General features: G+C 41.0%; 1 protein-coding gene across 5 annotated transcripts in view; it reads left to right on the top strand.

The window, feature by feature from the left end:
• dhx15 (DEAH (Asp-Glu-Ala-His) box helicase 15) overlaps positions 1–16933 on the top strand; it is a 208196-nt gene extending 191263 nt beyond the window's left edge. For all 5 annotated transcript variants that reach the window (XM_085967832.1, XM_085967801.1, XM_085967794.1 and 2 more), the window contains 2 exons: positions 5703–5872; positions 16261–16933. In XM_085967832.1, coding sequence (XP_085823958.1) covers positions 5703–5872; positions 16261–16378 — 288 coding nt within the window. In that variant the 3' untranslated portion in view covers positions 16379–16933. The remainder of the gene's footprint in view (positions 1–5702; positions 5873–16260) is intronic.
• Positions 16934–17708: the final 775 nt, after the last annotated feature.

The raw sequence follows: 17708 nt of genomic DNA, 5'->3' as shown, positions 1-17708 counted from the left end.
CAGGTCTCGTTGCACTTCCCCTTCTCCCAATCTATTGCCATTCAGATAATAATCTGTCTTCCTGTTTTTGCCACCAAAGTGGATAACCTCACATTTATCCACGTTATATTGCATCTGCCATGCTTCTGCCCAATCACCCAACCTGTCCAAATCATCCTGTAGTTTCTCGGCATCCTCCTCACAGCACACACATCCACCCAGCTTTGTGTCGTCTGCAAATTTGGAGATATTACATCTAGTTCCCTTGTCTAGATCATTAATATATATTGTGAATAGCTGGGGTCCAAGGACCGACCCCTGCGGTACCCTATTAGTCACTGGCTGCCACTCGGAAAAAGACCCGTTTATTCCAACTCTTTGCTTTCTGTCTGCCAACCAGTTCCCTATCCAAGTCAATACCTTGCCCCCAATCCCATGTTCCTTAACTTTACGCGCTAATCTCTTATGCGGGACCTTATCAAAAGCCTTCTGAAAGTCCAAATACACCACATCCACTGGTTCTCCCTTATCTATTTTACCAGTTACATCCTCAAAAATATTCCAGTAGATTCGTCAAGCACAATTTACCTTTTGTAAATCCATGTTGACTCTGCTATTACATGTTTTATAATGGACTCTAGCATTTTCCTCACTACCGATGTCAGGGTTACCGGTCTGTAATTCCCCGTTTTCTCTCTACCACCTTTTTTGAATAGTGGGGTAACATTAGCTACCCTCTAATCCATGGGTACTGTTCCAGATTCCATCGAATGTTGGAAGATAATCAGCAATGCATCTACTATTTCTAGGGCCACTTCCTTAAGTACCCTAGGATGTAGATTATCAGGCCCTGGGGATTTATCGGCTTTCAATCCCATCAATTTCCCTAACACCATTTCTCTACAAATACTGATTTCTTTCAGTTCCTCCCTTTCATCAGACCCTATGTTCCCTGACATCTCTGGGAGGTTATTTGTGTCCTCCTTTGTGAAGACAGAACCAAAATATATAGTTAATTGGTCTGCCATTTCTGTGTTCCCCATTATAAATTCCCCTGATTCTGACTGCAAAGGACCTACGCTTGACTTCACCAGTCTTTTTCTCTTCACATATCTATAAAAGCTTTTACAGTCAATTTTTATGTTCCGTGCAAGCTTACTCTCATGTTCTATTTTCCCTTTCTTAATTAATCCCTTTGTCCTCCTTTGTTGAATCCTAAACTGCTCCCAATCCTCAGGTTTACTGCTTTTTCTGGGCAATTTATATGTCCTCTCCTTGGATCTTATGCTATCCCTAATTTCCCTTGTTAACCACGGTTGAGTCACCTTTTTTTGTTTTATTTTTATGCCAAACTGGGATGAACAAATTCTGTAGTTCATCCTTGCGGTCTTTGAATGTTTGCCATTGCCTATCCACCGTCAACCCTTTGAGTGACATTCCCCAATCAATCCTACCCAACTCGTGCCTCAGACCATCGTAGTTTCTTTTATTTAAATTCAGCACCCTAGTCTCTGAGTTAACTACTTCATTCTCCATCTTAATGAAGAATTCGATCATATTATGATCGCTCTGACCCAAGGGGCCTCGTACAACAAGATTGCTAATTAATCCTTTCTCGTTACATAATACCCAGTCTAAGATGGCCTGATCTCTGGTTGGTTCCTTGACATATTGGTCCAGGAAACCACCCCGTAAACACTCCAGGAAATCCTCCTCCACAGTATTGTTACTAATTTGGTTAGCCCAATCTATATGTAGATTAAAGTCACCCATGATGACTGCTGTGCCCTTATTGCACGCTTCTCTAATTTCCCTTTTAATGCCATCCCCAACCTCAGCATTACTGTTTGGTGGTCTATATACCACTCCCACTAACGTTTTCTGCCCCTTGGTATTTCTCAGTTCTACCCATACAGATTCCACATCATCAGAGCAAATATCCTTCCTTACAATTGTGTTAATCCCTTCTTTAACCAGCAATGCTACCCCACCTCCCTTTCCTTTTTGCCTATCTTTCCTGAATATTGAATACCCCTGGATGTTGAGTTCCCAGCCTTGGCCACCCTGGAGCCATGTTTCCGTAATCCCAATCAAATCATATTCGTTTACCTCTATTTGCGCAGCTAATTCATCCACCTTATTACGAATGCTCCTCGCGTTAAGACACAAAGCCTTCAGGCATGTTTTTTTAACGCTCTTAGACCTATTAAAATTATTATTTACTGTGGCCATGTTTGATTTAAACTGTTGATTTCTCTGACTACCACTTTGGTTTTTCTCCTTCCTATCTTTTGCTTTTATCCTCGTTCCCTTTCCTCTGTCCCCCTGCTCAGGTTCCCAACCCCCTGCCATTTTAGCTGAAACCATCCCCCAGAGCACTAGCAAACACTCCCCCTAGGACATCGGTCCCGGCCCTGCCCAGGTGCAAACCGTCTGGTTTGAACTGGTCCCACCTCCCCCAGAACCGGTTCCAATGTCCCAGGAATTTGAATCCCTCCCCCTCGCACCATTCTTCTAGCCACATATTCATCTGAAATATCCTTCTATTTCTACTCTGACTAGACTGAGATTACTACCTTTGAGGTCCTATTTTTTAATTTACCTCCTAACTCCCTATATTCAGCTTTTAGGACCTCATCCCACTTTTTACCTATATCGTTGGTACCTATATGCACCACGACAACTGGCTGTTCACCCTCCCTTTCCAAGATGTTCTGCAGCCGCTCTGAGACATCCTTGACCCTTGCACCAGGGAGGCAACACAGCATCCTGGAGTTTTGTTTGCGGCGGCAGAAACGCCTATCTATTCCCCTTACAATAGAATCCCCTATTACTATAGCTCTACACCTCTTTTTCCTCCCGTCCTGTGCAGCAGAGCCACCCCTGGTGCCAGGAAGTTGGCTGCTGCTGCCTTCCTCTGATAAGCCATCCCCCCCAACAGTACTCAAAGTGGTGTATCTGTTTGAGAGGGGGATGTCCACAGGGGACCCCTGCACTACCTGCCTGTGCTTAGTGCTCTGTCTGTTGGTCACCTGTTCCCTTCCTTCCAGTCCAACCTTTGCCTGCGGTGTGACCAACTGATCAAACGTGATATCCACGACGTCCTCAGCCTCGCGAATGGTCCAGTATGTATCCAATTGCAGCGCCAGCGCTGCTATGCGGTCTGCTAGTAGCTGCAGCTGGACACACTTCCTGCACACATAGTTGTCAGGGACACAGGAAGTGTCCCTGACTTCCCACATAGCACAGGAGGAGCATACCACGGCACCGGGCTGTCCTGCCATGACTTACCCTTTAATTAATTGCAATTAAATTAAATCAAAGCAATCCCACCAATTACACTACAGTTAAATGGTATCTTTAATGGCCCTGGTTTACAAACAGTCCCCGCTACACCACAGAGACTTTAGAAACTATAAACCACAGAGTTAAAGTTTAAAAAGAGAGAAATACTCACCAACCAATCACTTACCTGCTTTCTGGTGACGTCACACTTCGATTACTTTTTACTTCTCTCCCTCTCTCTGAGATTGGAGATTAATAAGCCTACCTGGTCTCCGCCGCGCTTTAAGTACTCTCCGCCGCCACCGAGATTCCTGCCGCCGCTCCGAGACTCCTGCCGCACTGAGGCCTACCTGGTCTCCGCCGCGCTTTAAGTACTCACCGCTGAGACTCCCGCCACACTGTCACTGTTTCGTGTGATCCTATAACGGCACCATGTAGAGAGGTAACCGGCACAATAGGTACGTGAGTTAATGACATTCATGGCCCATAAACCAAATTTAATTTATAATATATGGAGAGAGTGACTTTCTCAATTTGGACTGTGCCTAGGGAACATTTTGAGGTATATGTTGCACATAGTGTAGTACTGGTTGTGGTGATGGGATCAGTTTGAGGTGATAGTTCTGTCCAATGTCAAAAGTCAATTGGCATAAGTGTAATCCTTCCTATTGAGTATTGGTGCTAATAGTAAAAATAAATTATTGCAAGAAGCAACATTAGTTTGTCTCTTCCTTGGTTTTCACATCTAAGAAGAATTACTGCTTTTAGCAACGGTTGTAGTTTTTCTTTTCCTCACTAGGGCTTTAATTGTGATTTGAAAATTTAAAAAAATATCCTTGGTGCTGGCAGGAATAGATTGTGGACAATTGTAAATGGTAATGGTCTTGCTTATCAACACCATAACCACAGCACATACAGCTTTTGTGTTCTGTAGGTTTCAACAAATTGCTTTTAATGCCATTCTGAAAAAAATAATTGGCTTGGAAACCTACAGTGGGGGTGAGATGAAAGAGTTATCAGTTAACTGATCAAAAGTTGGTGTGTAACAGTACAGTGGCTCTCTAGTGTTTAAGAACTTGTTGAGTGAGCAGATTAAAAGAGGACTGATCTAATCAGACAGGTAGTTACTGTCTCTGAAGATAAAAAAATTTGTTTTGCCTCAAATATAATCAGAAAAGAGCAGTTATTTGACCTTCAACATAAATAGAAAACTGTCGAGTTTGAACAGGGTGATTGTATTAAAGATGCCGTTTATACGTCAGTCATTTTAAGTACCTATCTCGTTGTGTTCTACGTGTGCTGGAATACATATGAAAGGCATATGGTAGAATGATTGATGGAAACAAATTGAGTAGTGGATGGCATCAACTTTAAAAACCTACCATCAGAATCAAAGAGCCTGGAAATGGATGTAGGCTATTATACAATGGTATGACTCATGCTCTTCAGAGGAATGGTAGATACTGATAATTTAATGGGACACTGGAGCTTCGCAGTGAACTAATAAGTTCATTGCAGCGCCAGAAATGCAATGCGGTGTACGTGGAACTCTTGGCAGGAAAGTAGAAAACTGTTTTTGTGAATTGTTTTAAACTTAGTGCAACAAACTTTACAGTTTTTGTCAACCTTTTTGAATATTTTGCGACAAGTGCATACTTTACACTTCAGTAAATTATAAAATATTTCTAGTTTTGTAACGCCATAAGATTTTCTGAGAGATCCTTAATCATTTATATGAATTAGTGAGATTTAACCGTGGTCAAGTTAAACATGGCCCAGGTAAAGGCAATAGTAAAGATATTCATAATATATTAAAACAGTAGATGTTAGATGGTCTTCACACTGCAAATTTCAGTGCTGCAAAAAAAGGCATGACTTATTGGTATTTATTTGCATTAATGACTTTTTCTTTACATGTCTAAGACATTTTCCTTGTTTATACCATTAGCAAGGCACAGTGATACATGCACTGCCACAAATGTGATTACATGTTCTCATACAAGTTGCTTTTATTTCAAACACTAAACAAATTTGCTTTTTGACATTTAGTCACCTTTGCATTCATTCTCCACTTTGGAAGTATTAGTACTTATCCCAGAGAACATTGCCAAGGTATTTTAATCTGCCTGTATTTCACAAATGTTCTGAAGGACATGTTCTTTTGTAAACCTGAAGGAAAATTAGATATATCTACGTGACTGAATACCAAGAAAACATCATGGATACTAGACGTTTCCATTTTTGACTGCAGGTTTAATTGGCATCTTAAAATTTACAACAAGATTCTCGATGTCCTGAAATATGATGCCTAAAACAACAGTAGATTATTGTTTCTTTCCCCCTTCCCTTTCCACCCCTGCCCACCTTCTCCCCAGACTTCTACAAGAATATGTTGTGTGATGACTAATGGGTACTTTCTGCCTACCGTTTCTTTTTAGGTGGCTCATTTGGAACGCACAGGCCACTATTTGACGGTGAAAGATAACCAGGTTGTGCAGCTTCATCCTTCTACTGTCCTGGACCACAAACCTGAGTGGGTGCTCTACAATGAATTTGTACTTACCACTAAAAACTACATCCGCACCTGTACAGACATCAAGCCTGAATGGTAATGTGCTGAGACACAGATTTTGTAGTATTTTCCTGTATTTGCCACAAGTTGTGTATAGCTTCATTAGTTAAGTCTTAATTTTGAAGATCCAGTCTTGAATCGTGAAATTGAACTCGCCAGAATCAATTAAAATAGTTCAAATCTAACTTGAACATAGTTACTTAATATAATTAAACAATAATTGTTGTCTACCTTTAATTCTGTAGTTTTATCTAGAAAAAAGTCTACAGCAGACTTTTACTATGGCAAAAACTAGGGTTTTGAATGATCATCAACCAAGACTCGTTGACTTGGTCATGTTGATGCACATTTCCTGCAAAATTTTTATATTTACCATTTCATTGAGTTGATGAAAAAGTAGAATAGCTGTTTTGTTGGGTAAAACTGTACAGCTGAAGCATGGCTCATGTGTGATATGATGCTCAGAGAGCATTGATTACCGTTCCTGGAGCATTCTTGTAATGGTCATTAAAGCTATCCACTTGTGATACTTAGTCACTACCAAATACTATAATCAGACTGTAGGCATCACGATAAATCACATTTAAATGATTTAGACTGTGTAATTTAATAGCATTTGTATGTTCAATTTACTTGGAACTGTAGTGGTGGCTGAGTATTGACTTTGATGTTCCGGCTCAACTTTAATGAGATTGCCGGGACAAGAAAATGTAAGTTGCATATGGCGGTCTAGTTTTTTTCTGCATGCATAGACTGTTCTACAACCTTCCTTGGGCGAGAAAACCATGAATTTATAAATAAAATCCATATCATCAGCCTGTTTGAAAATGCAATGGGAAAAGCCTGACTTTGGACTTTTTATGAATGCATTGCCAGATGAACCTAAAATAATTTTCCAACGCAAGTTTTGTCAGCAATAATATCCAGACTTCTGTTTCATGAGCACAGAAACCATCATTCTGAGCCCAAAATGTGCTGCAAGTTATTTACCATGGTCTTACTGTACTTGAGGTAGAAAGGACTTCAAAGCAGTAGGGTGCGGGCGGATATAATGGTAACCTGAAGATGAGAAAAAGAAGGGATAAGAGCAACAGTTAGAGTAAAAGAAAAAGTGCTAAAGATAACAAAAATACTCTGTAAACAGAAAAGATTATTGGAAGTAATAATAAAATACCCTTTAAAAATAAAGCAGGAGTGATGAAACATAAGAACATATTAACTGGCTTGTATAGCAATGTACACAGTGTCAGCAACAAAAAAATGTGAGGAGAAACACCATTCAGGCATATGTAACACAAAGAAGAGTTCTGTACGTGAATGCACGCAGCACAAGAAATAAGTCAAATGAGTTAAAAGCACATATTCAGCTTAAAGGGTATGATGTAGTAGCAGTTACAGAAATCTGGCTGCAAGCTGGGCATAACTGGGAGCTAAATTTTCCTGGTTATAGGATCTGTTGAAAGGACTTGGAAATTAGAAAAGGAGGCAGAGTAGCAATATTGCTAAAAGACACAATTACAGTAGTAGAAAGAAAGGATTTCAGTAAAGGTGAGGCAGTGGCAACATTGAACTAAGGAATAGCAAAGGATGCAAGACTCTGGTGTGAGTTATCTACAGACCTGACAGTCGTGATGTTGTGGGGAGTATGTATAAATACAGAGATCAGGGAAACATGCAGCAGAAACAATGTGGTTATAATGGGAGATTTTAATTTTCCACATAGACTGGAAGAAGCAGAACAGCTCAAGTAGTAAAGACAACAAATTTCTAGAATACATTCAGGACAGTTTTCTGGAACTATGTTTTGGAACCGACAAGGGAACAGGCCATATAAGATTTAGTGATTAGTAACAAACCAGAATTAATTGACAGTAAGGGATCATCTTGCGAATAGTGACCATAATATAATTGAATTTCATATTCGGTTTCCAAGTGAGACGAGACGAGTCACAAACCAGGGTTTTGAATTTTAAGTTAGGCAAACTTCAAAGGTATGAGAAACAAATTGACCACTGTAACCTGGGCTAAACTGTTACTGGGTAAACCTACAGACAAATGGTGGGAAGTATTCAAAGAAATATTTGGTATAATATAAAACCAGTACATATCCCTAATAGGCAAAAGCTCCATTTGTGTAGTTAAGTAACTGTAGTCAACAAATAAGGCAAGACAGCATCAAGCTAAAATAAAAGGCTTACACAAATGTAAGAAAAAGTGGAAAGTCGGCAGACCGGGGTAGCTATAAAAAGGAACAAAGGGATACAAAAAAGTAATGAGGTGCATAAAGGAATATGGAAAAAATTGCAAGGTGTATCAAAGCTAACTAACAGTTTTTATAAATATACTATGAGAAAAGGAGTGGTAAAGGGGAATGTGGGCCCATTAAAGATAGATGCAGGTAAGACTATGATGGACAATAAGAAAATGTTAGACTTTTTGAATCCATAGAGGACAAAATGCCAGTGGTACAAGGGAACCTAAAAGTAAGTTAAGGGGAGGAACTTAGTGGATTTATAAAGTTTTTGAAAAATTGTTAATGGAGAAAATAATGGGACTTAAGATGCACATTTCCAGGTTTTCACCCCAGGGTATTAAAAGAAATAGGTGTGGAAATTACAGATGCATTAGTCATAATTTTCCAAAGCGCTCTTGATTCGAGAATTGTATGTTTGGTTTGGAAAATAGCAAATGTCACTTCATTATCGAGGATAGGGAGATGCCAATAAACTACATACCTGTTTGTCAGCTGTGGGGAAGTTACTGGAATCTATCATCATGAACAGTGACTGAGCATTTAGACAAGAGTTGTTTCCCAGGGATTTGTACTGGGGCCTCCGCTTTTCACCATATATATTAATGAATTGGTTGAAGGAATAGAGAGTAGTATAACCAAGTTTGTAGATGATACCAAGTTAGGAGACAGCGTAAGTTGTGTCGAAGGAGCAGGAAGTTACCAAGGGACATAAACAGACTAAGTGAGCAAAACTAGCAGATGGAGTTCAATGTGGGAATGTGCGAGGTCATCCACTTTGGATCCAAGAAAGACCAATCAGAATATTTTCTTAATGGTGAGAGACTTGGAACTGGAAGAGTAAAGCGATTTGGGATGTCCATTTCCACAAATCACTAAACACTAGTGCACAGGTACAAAAAGTAATCAAAAAGGCTAATGGAATGTTCATCATTATAGGAACATAAGAAATAGGAGCAGGAGTAGGCCATTTGGCCCCTCACGCCTGCTCCGCCATTCAATACGATCATGGCTGATCTGATCTTGGCCTCAACTCAACTTTCCCACCTGCTCCCCATAACCCTTGACTCCCTTGTAGCTCAAATATCTGTCTATCTCTGCCTTGAATATATTCAATGACTCCGCCTCCACAGCTCTCTCGGGTAGAGAATTCCAAAGATTCACGACCCTCAGAGAAGAAATTCCTCCTCATTTCCATTTTAAATGGGCGACCCTTTATTCTGAAACTATGCCCCCTAGCTCTAGATTCCCCCACGAGGGAAACTTCCTCCCTGCATTTACCGTGTCAAGCCCCCTCAGAACCTTAGGTTTCGATAAAATCACCTCTCATTCTTATAAACTCCAATGAGTATAGGCCCAACCTGCTCAACCTTTCATCATACTTCATCCTTCATCCCAGGAATCAACCTAGAACCTTCTCTGAACTGCCTCCAATGCAAGTATATTCCTCCTTAAATAAGGAGACCAAAACTGCACACAGTGCTCCAGATGTGGTCTCACCAGCGCCCTGTACAGTTGTAGCAAAACTTCCCTACTTTTATACTCCCTCCCCCTTGCAATAAGGGCCAACATTCCATTTGCCTTCCTAATTACTTGCTGTACCTACATGCTAACTTTTTGTGTTTCATGTATGAGGACCCCCAGATCTCTCTGTACCGCAGCATTTTGTAGTCTCTCCCCATTTAAATAATAATTTGCTTTTTTATTCTTCCTACCAAAGTGGATAACCTCACATTTTCCCACATTATACTCCATCTGCCAAATTTTTGCCCACTCACTTAACCTATCTATATCCCTTTGCAGACTCTGTGTCCTCGTCACAACTTGCTTTCCCACCTATCTTTGTATCATCAGCAAATTTGGCTACATTACACTCTGTTCCTTCATCCAAGTCATTAATACAGATTGTAAATAGTTGAGGCCCCAGCACAGATCCCTGTGGCACCCCACTAGTTACAGTTTGCCAAGCTGAAAATGACCCATTTACCTCGACTCTCTGTTTTCTGTTAGTTAGCCAATCCTCTATCCATGCTAATATCTCGAGAGTTGGAATGCAAGGGTGGTGGTGGCAGCGGGGGAAGAATTATTATTCAATTGTACAGAGCCTCGGTCAGATCTCATTTGGAGTACTGTGTTAAGTTTTGGCCACTGCACCTCAAGGAGGATATATTGGCCTAGGAAGAGGTGCAGTGCAGATTCACCAGAATGATACCAGGGCTTAAAGGGTTAAATTATGGAGACTGGTTGCATGAACTTGGCTTGTATTTCCTTGAGGTTAAAGTGTTGAGGAGTGAACTAATTTAAGTGTTTAATAAAATAATAAATGGATTTGATAGGGTAAGTACAGAAACTATTTCCTCTGGTAGATAAATCCAGAACAAAGGGGCACCATCTTAAAATTAGAGCTAAGCCATTTAAGAGTGTCCTACCTGTTCAGTACGATGTCTTCTTTGTATTCACAGTGTTTAAGATTCATTTATGAAAAGCTATTAGATTTTTTTTATGAATGCAGTGGAAATGAAAAATCTGTTCCTTTTTAATTGTAAACTAGGCGTTAGAAATCATACAGCACAGATGGAGGCCATTCAGCCCATCGTGCCTGTGCCAGCTCTTTGAAAGAGCTAGCCAATTAGTCCTACTCCCTTGGTCTTTCCCCATAGCCCTGTGAATTTTTTTCCTTTTCAAGTGTTTATCCAATTCCCTTTTGAAAGTTACTCTTGAATCTGCTTCCACCACCCTTTCAGGCAGTGCATTCCAGATCACAACTCACTGCATTAAAAAAATTCTCCTCGTCTCTGCCTGGTTCTTTTGCCAATTACCTTAAATCTGTGTCCTCTGGTTATCGACCCTTCTGCCACTGGAAACTTTATCCATATCAACTCTATCAAAACCCTGGTTGGTTGCGTCTTGATTCTACTCCCCGTAACTTTACGGAATTATGTAGATTCTCTCTATTCGTGGAATGAGAAAATCAATTTACAAACTTAATTAGAACATGACTGATCCACCCCTTCATTCAGTAATCATGCTGGAACACAAGCTTAGGTACAATAGAAGACCCATCAACCCTCCCCTATTAACTTCTCGCTGTATTCTTAAACCCTTTCTCCTTCCCTGGTTACTTATTCCATTGCTCTATTGACCTTTGGTTGAACAGTTGCATCAGATTTCCCTATGCTCCTAATGTAGGAGTTGTTATTACTGAGAGTGCTCCTGGCTCAAGCTAGAGATATTAAGCCATAAACTACAAGGTACAGAAAACACCCCAGAATGTTCCGAGAACTTCTCAGAGTCTAGGAACTAGTTGGCATAGTATGAGGATAAGAGATCGGCCATTTAGGACTGAGGTGAGGAGAGATTTCTTCACTGAGGGTTGTGAATCTTTGGAATTCTCTACCCCAAAGGGCTGTGAAAGCTGAGCTGTTGAGTATATTCAGGACGGAGATTGATAGATTTTTGGACTCTAGGGGATAGGGTGGGAAAGTGGAGATGAGGTCGAAGATCAGCCATGATCTTATTGAATGGCGGAGCAGGCTTGAGGGGCTAAATGGCCTACTCCTGCTCCTATTTCTTATGTTCTTAAGTACTTTTTTCGCACAAAGGGTAGTAGAAATCTGCAATTCTCCTCTTTCCTCCCCTGCCCCCCCCCCCCCCCCCAAAAGAAAAAAACCCGCCAAGGCAATGGATATTGGGTCACTTGAAATTTTCAAGACTGAGCTTGATAGATTTTTGTTACGCAAGAATATCTCTAAGGATATGGATCAAAGGTGGGTAAATGGAGTTAAGATATAGATCAGCCACGATCTGATTGAATGACTGAACAGGTTCAGGGACTGACTATTTGGTACACCTATTCCTATGTTCCCAGCTTGTGTGTAACCAGGTTTTAGTTTCTATTATTAAATAGTGAATGTGTGAAGCATAATACAGGAAACTTTGGTTTATCCGGAGGTTGTATGTCCGGAAACCTTGATCTAACGGCAGAAATCAGCAGCCGTTTTGGTTAGGTTTTTTTTCTTCTAGCATTTTTTTTATTTTTTTAACAGGCTCTGGAAAGCGTCTCTGTAGCTTAGCAACAGCTTCAGAGACGCTTCCAAGGTACGGGCCGAGTGTTTACAAGCTGTTGCTAAGCAACAATGTTTGTTGTCAGATACGGAGATGAAAACCTCCATATCCTTCAACATTAGCGCTGGTCTATCCGGAAGTTTTGATAGATCGGCAGCAGCTCGGTCCCGTCAGTGCCGGGTATCGCGAAGTTTCCTGTAAATGCAACAGTGAAATGTTTAAAAACTTCTAAATTTACATATTTTACCGAGCTGTTTCCAGATAACTCTTTCATATAATGGAAGATGATAGATAATTTAGTGTGTTGATTTTGGTGTGAGCTGTATCTGGGTTTCTCTCAAACAAAGGAAGATACATCACTGGGCTGTTTTGTTTTGTAACTTTATGAATCTGAACTAAAAGCACACTCGATTCTCTCATTTCATTTTTGGGGTGAAGTGGGAAGAAAACTGACCACTTGCTTTCCAGTTCTAATTTTGTTGAAAGTGATCCTCATTTGATACTGGAACTCCTTTTGAAAATGAATAAATGATTGGAGAGCTAGGTTTGAACCTATTTATAAATGTCGGCACATCCACATCAGTAACTTAATGACCAAGCATTTGACTTCCTTTTCTAAGTGTTATTTGTGTGGGAGTGTTGTGACCAACGTTTCCTCTAAGCTGCGTGGCCACTGCTCTCTGCTGGTCCTGTGCAGCCCGGGACCGGCTTTTTCGACGTTCAATTTCGCGCATGCGCAAAACTGCGAATGGGCTGCATGCCCCCAAAAATTTACAGGGAACATTGGTTGTGACCATAAACCCTAAGCTTAACATTATCTTATCTTTGGATTTATAACTAGAGTTAGTCAGATACCAGATTCTGTACAAATATTGATATGTTGGGGATATCAGAAGTAATTAACTTCACCAAATATGAAATGAGTAAAAAAAATATAATCATGGAAAAGGGGAATAGAGTTTAAGTGTATTCCGGACTCTCTTTTTTATCCAGTACGTAAGAAGCCCAACAAGAGAGAGGAATCGCTGCTGGATCTAGTAATGGGAAATGAACCAGAGCGGATAAAATAACTAAGCGTAGAGGAACATCTAGGCAATAGTGATCATAACATCATATGGTTTAAAATAATGATTGAGAAAGACTAGCTAAACTCACAGGTAGTGACTGGACTGGTGGACAGCTAATGTATTCCTATATTTAAAAAGGGAGATGGAACAAGTCTAGGGAACTAAAGACCAGTTAGCTTAATGTAGGTGGGGTTTTAAATGAATTTTTTGCATCTGTGTTCACTATGGAGAAGGACGATGTGGACATAGAAATCGGGCAGGGGGATTGTGATATACTTGAACATATTAGCATCGAGAGGGAGGAGGTACTAGCGGTTTTAGCAGGCTTAAAAGTGGATAAATCCCCAGGCCCAGATGAGATGTATCCCAGGCTACTATGTGAGCCAAAGGAGGAGATTGCAGGGGCTCTGACATAAATTTTCAGAACCTCTCTGGCCATAGGGGATGTGCCAGAGGACTGGAGAACAGTTAACATAGTACCATTATTCAAGAAGGGTAGTAGGGATAAACTAGGGAATTACAGGCCAGTGAGCCTAACATCAGTGGTAGGGAAATTATTGGAAAAAATTCTGAGGGACAGAATTGGTCTCCACTTGGAGAGGCAGGGATTAATTAGGGATAGCCAGCATGGCTTTGTCAGGGGAAGATCATGTCTGACCAATTTGATTGAATCTTTCAAGGGGGTGACTAGGTGTGTGGATGAGGGTAGTGCAGTGGATGTTGTTTACATGGATTTCAGTAAGGCTTTTGATAAAGTCCCGCATAGGAGACTGGTCAGGAAGGTAAGAGCCCATGGGATCCAGGGTGCCTTGGCACATTGGATCCAAAATTGGCTTAGTGGCAGAAGGCAGAGGGTGATGGTGGAAGGTTGTTTTTTTGACTGGAAGCCTGTGTCCAGTGGGGTACCGCAGGGATCGGTGCTGGGTCCCTTGCTGTTTGTGGTCTACATTAATGATTTGGATGTGAATGTAAAAGGTATGATCAGTAAGTTCGCAGATGACACGAAAATTGGTGGGGTGGTAAATAGTGAGGCGGGAAGCCTCAGGCTAGAGGACGATATAGATGGGTTGGTTAGATGGGCGGAACAGTGGCAAATGGAATTTAACCCTGAAAAGTGTGAGGTGATGCATTTTGGACGGACTAACAAGGCAAGGGAATACACAATGAATGGTAAGACCCTAGGAAAGACAGAGGATCAGAGGGACCTTGGTGTGCATGTACATAGATCCCTGAAGGCAGCACAACAGGTGGATAAGGTGGTTAAGAAGGCATATGGGATACTTGCCTTCATTAGCCGAGGCATAGAATATAAGAGCAGAGAGGTTATGATGGAGCTGTACAAAACGCTGGTAAGGCCACAGCTGGAGTACTGTGTGCAGTTCTGGTCGCCACACTATAGGAAGGATGTGATTGCTTTGGAGAGGGTGCAGAGGAGATTTACCAGGATGTTACCTGGGCTGGAGCGCTTCAGCTATGAAGAAAGACTGGACAGGCTGGGGTTGTTTTCCTTGGAGCAGAGAAGGCTGAGGGGGGACCTGATTAAGGTATACAAAATTATGAGGGGCATAGATAGGGTGGATAGAAAGGAACTTTACCCCTTAGTAGAGGGGTCAATAACAAGGGGGCATAGATTCAAGGTAAGGGGCAGGCGGTTTAGAGGGGATTTGAGGAAAAACTTTTTCACCCAGAGGGTGGTTGGAATCTGGAACTCACTGCCTGAAAGGGTGGTAGAGGCAGGAACCCTCACAACATTCAAGAAGCATTTGGATGAGCACTTGAAATGCCATAGCATACAAGGCTACGGACCAAATGCTGGAAAATGGGATTAGATTAGATAGGGCTTGATGGCTGGCGCGGATGCAATGGGCTGAAGGGCCTCTTTCTGTGCTGTATAACTCTATGTACCACTTTGTGTCGGCGAGAGTCTCCCTCCTTTGTCTTGCTTCCTGCAACAACACTTCTGGTCAACAGTCATTATAAGCAGGAATAAATCATGCCTGACTTCTCATCAACTTAGCATTTGATAGGAAAATTCAGGCCCCTGCTTCTATATTGATGTGCGATAAAAGGTTGAGTGAAAAATTTTGGCCAGCAAGCTTCAATTTTAGAGTCCAGGAAAATGGGGCTGTGAGCACTCTCATAAAGCATGTGAAGCTGTCCTAGGCTGATTATTGGACATCTGCCTACTAGGCTGATTATTGGACTTCTGCCTGCCATTTGAATAGGCTTTTTGTGAAAAACAGGTGCAGGGGCACATGGTTGCAGACTTGTTGGCTATAAGTTCTTTAAGGGGCGTTCACTGGAATTGTTGTGTTGCAAGGGAACAACAGTAATAATATGTGTGCAGTGAGGGTGGTGTCAACCTCTGGCCATCTGTTAATATTGGAAACAGATCAAAGGAGGGTGGCACTAAAGGGCAGCCAACTGCCAAAGCCCAGGTTCAAACTGCATGGATGGAGGGCATAGAGTTGGTGAATTGCAGCCTGCCAAGTCATGCTTGGCTCCAGGCATTCTCCCAGAGCTGCTTTGTAACCAACTGTTGCTAGCTGACATGGGGGACTTGCTGCTTCCTCCTCCCTATAGGGAAGTATTGAGATCTCCACCTGCTTTGCCTGCCCACCCTCCAGACAGTTCAGTAGAGGTTGTGATTCTCCTACGTAGGGAATTATGGCTGTGAACCTGGACCATTCTATGGTAGTCTGCATTCCATTTTTTTTAAGCCAATTTTTGCACCAGCTATTTGCAAAGCAAAATTTGCACTAGCTATTTTCCTCCAGTTATTTTACAGTAGCAATTGTGTTGCGTTCAAATTTTGACTACCTTTGATTTCCAGTCTGTTAATCTAACCATTGTTCAGTTTTCAAAAAACTTTTATACGGTAAGTATCTAGGCAGTAGAGTGCAGTTTGAAAATGTCTTCACACAGTTCTATCAAGTGGCAACATTTTTAGAAAACTAATTTTGAGTTTGTTGATGCTTGTAACTTTTCTAGTGTGTAAATTTTCAGGATTAGTAAAATGTATTTTCTGTTTTTTTTAATAGGTTAGTGAAGATAGCTCCTCAATACTATGAAATGGGCAACTTTCCCCAGTGCGAGGCCAAAAGACAACTGGAACGCATTATTGGCAAACTTCAGTCAAAGGAATATTCTCAGTACTAAAGTAATTCTGAAGGAGGAGGCCAAAAAAATGCAGATTTCATATTGAAGAAACATGGACTTCAGATTCTGCCCGATAAAACAAATTTAATTCATCTATTAAGGAAAACCTATGGATGTTTTCTTTCAAATGGCTGGACAATTCCTTACTTTATTTTTTAAAATACCTTGTTTATGACAGGTTGTGTAACACTGTGTTGAGCAACATAGTATGTTGCTGGTGTTATGTGGCTTTTTTTATTGTTATGTTGACTTTTGTCACAAACCCTGTTGGGTTTTATGGGGTTGGGGTGGGCAAAGGTTTCAGAATAATGCTGTAACTGTTAATTTTAAGAGTTTCATCATTATTACAATCCTGTCTGAATTTCTTGTAGTGATTCAGAGTTGGCAATTAAAGTATGTATTTCTCAACTGCATACTGCATGATCCTGCCCATGTTGACATTCTTACTAGAAAGTTGTAGAGATTCGAAGACCTTGGAAAACTTACATATGTAGGCACCTCTGAATTTCCCCAACACCAATTTTTGACTTAAATAAAGGTATAGTGAAAAGTTAAGTTTTGTGTACACAGTGTCTTATTGGAAAAAGAGGTAGTTTGAAGTATGTTTTCATCATTGGTTCTCTACATTCTTCAGGTATGTCGAGCAACTGTTGGAAGGGACCACAGATGACACTTACACTTAACTGATTTTATTCTTGCACTGTACATGTGGCATCTGTTCCCTACCCTCTGTTGCAGCACCCCTGTGTGGCCATCTGCCCATTTGCACTGCTACCATAAGTAGTAGCTTTATTTCTGAGACACCATTTTGTGGCAGGTGTGCTGATCTTTTCAACTTCAAATATATATATTTTGCTAGCTTTTTTGCCAAATTTGGGCTTTTAAGATCTTTGTCAACTACAGGAAGTTCAGCCAGTTGTCATGGCTAAAGTTTCAGATATCATCTTGGAGATACATTATTGTGAAAGTTAAAACGCTTTGAAGAGAGGCCAAAAACAAAAGCCTTTTGAGTGGGCTGGCCAAGGGCTTGAAGAGCTTTTTGAATCCAGAATAGCTGAAACAACAGTTCCTTTCACAGTGTTACTCAATAAACATGCAAGACAATAGTGAAGGACAGGATTCTGATTTTGCACATTAGCTAAAGTCATGTGAATGAAAATTTTCAGGTGGTTTAATCTTACAGCACAGAGAGACCATTCGGCCCATCGTGCCTGTGCCGGCTCTTTGAAAGGGCAGTCATGCTCAGTCCCACATTTTGTCTGTAACCCTGTAAGTTCCTCATCCTCAAGTACCTGTCCAATTCCCTTTTTAAATTTTTAATGGAATCTGC

This window comes from Somniosus microcephalus, chromosome 2 (genome assembly GCF_052327205.1).
Source record: "Somniosus microcephalus isolate GS21.2 chromosome 2, FLI_Smic_1.0, whole genome shotgun sequence".
NCBI lineage: Eukaryota > Metazoa > Chordata > Chondrichthyes > Squaliformes > Somniosidae > Somniosus > Somniosus microcephalus.
This window is presented reverse-complemented; position numbering and strand designations above follow the sequence as displayed.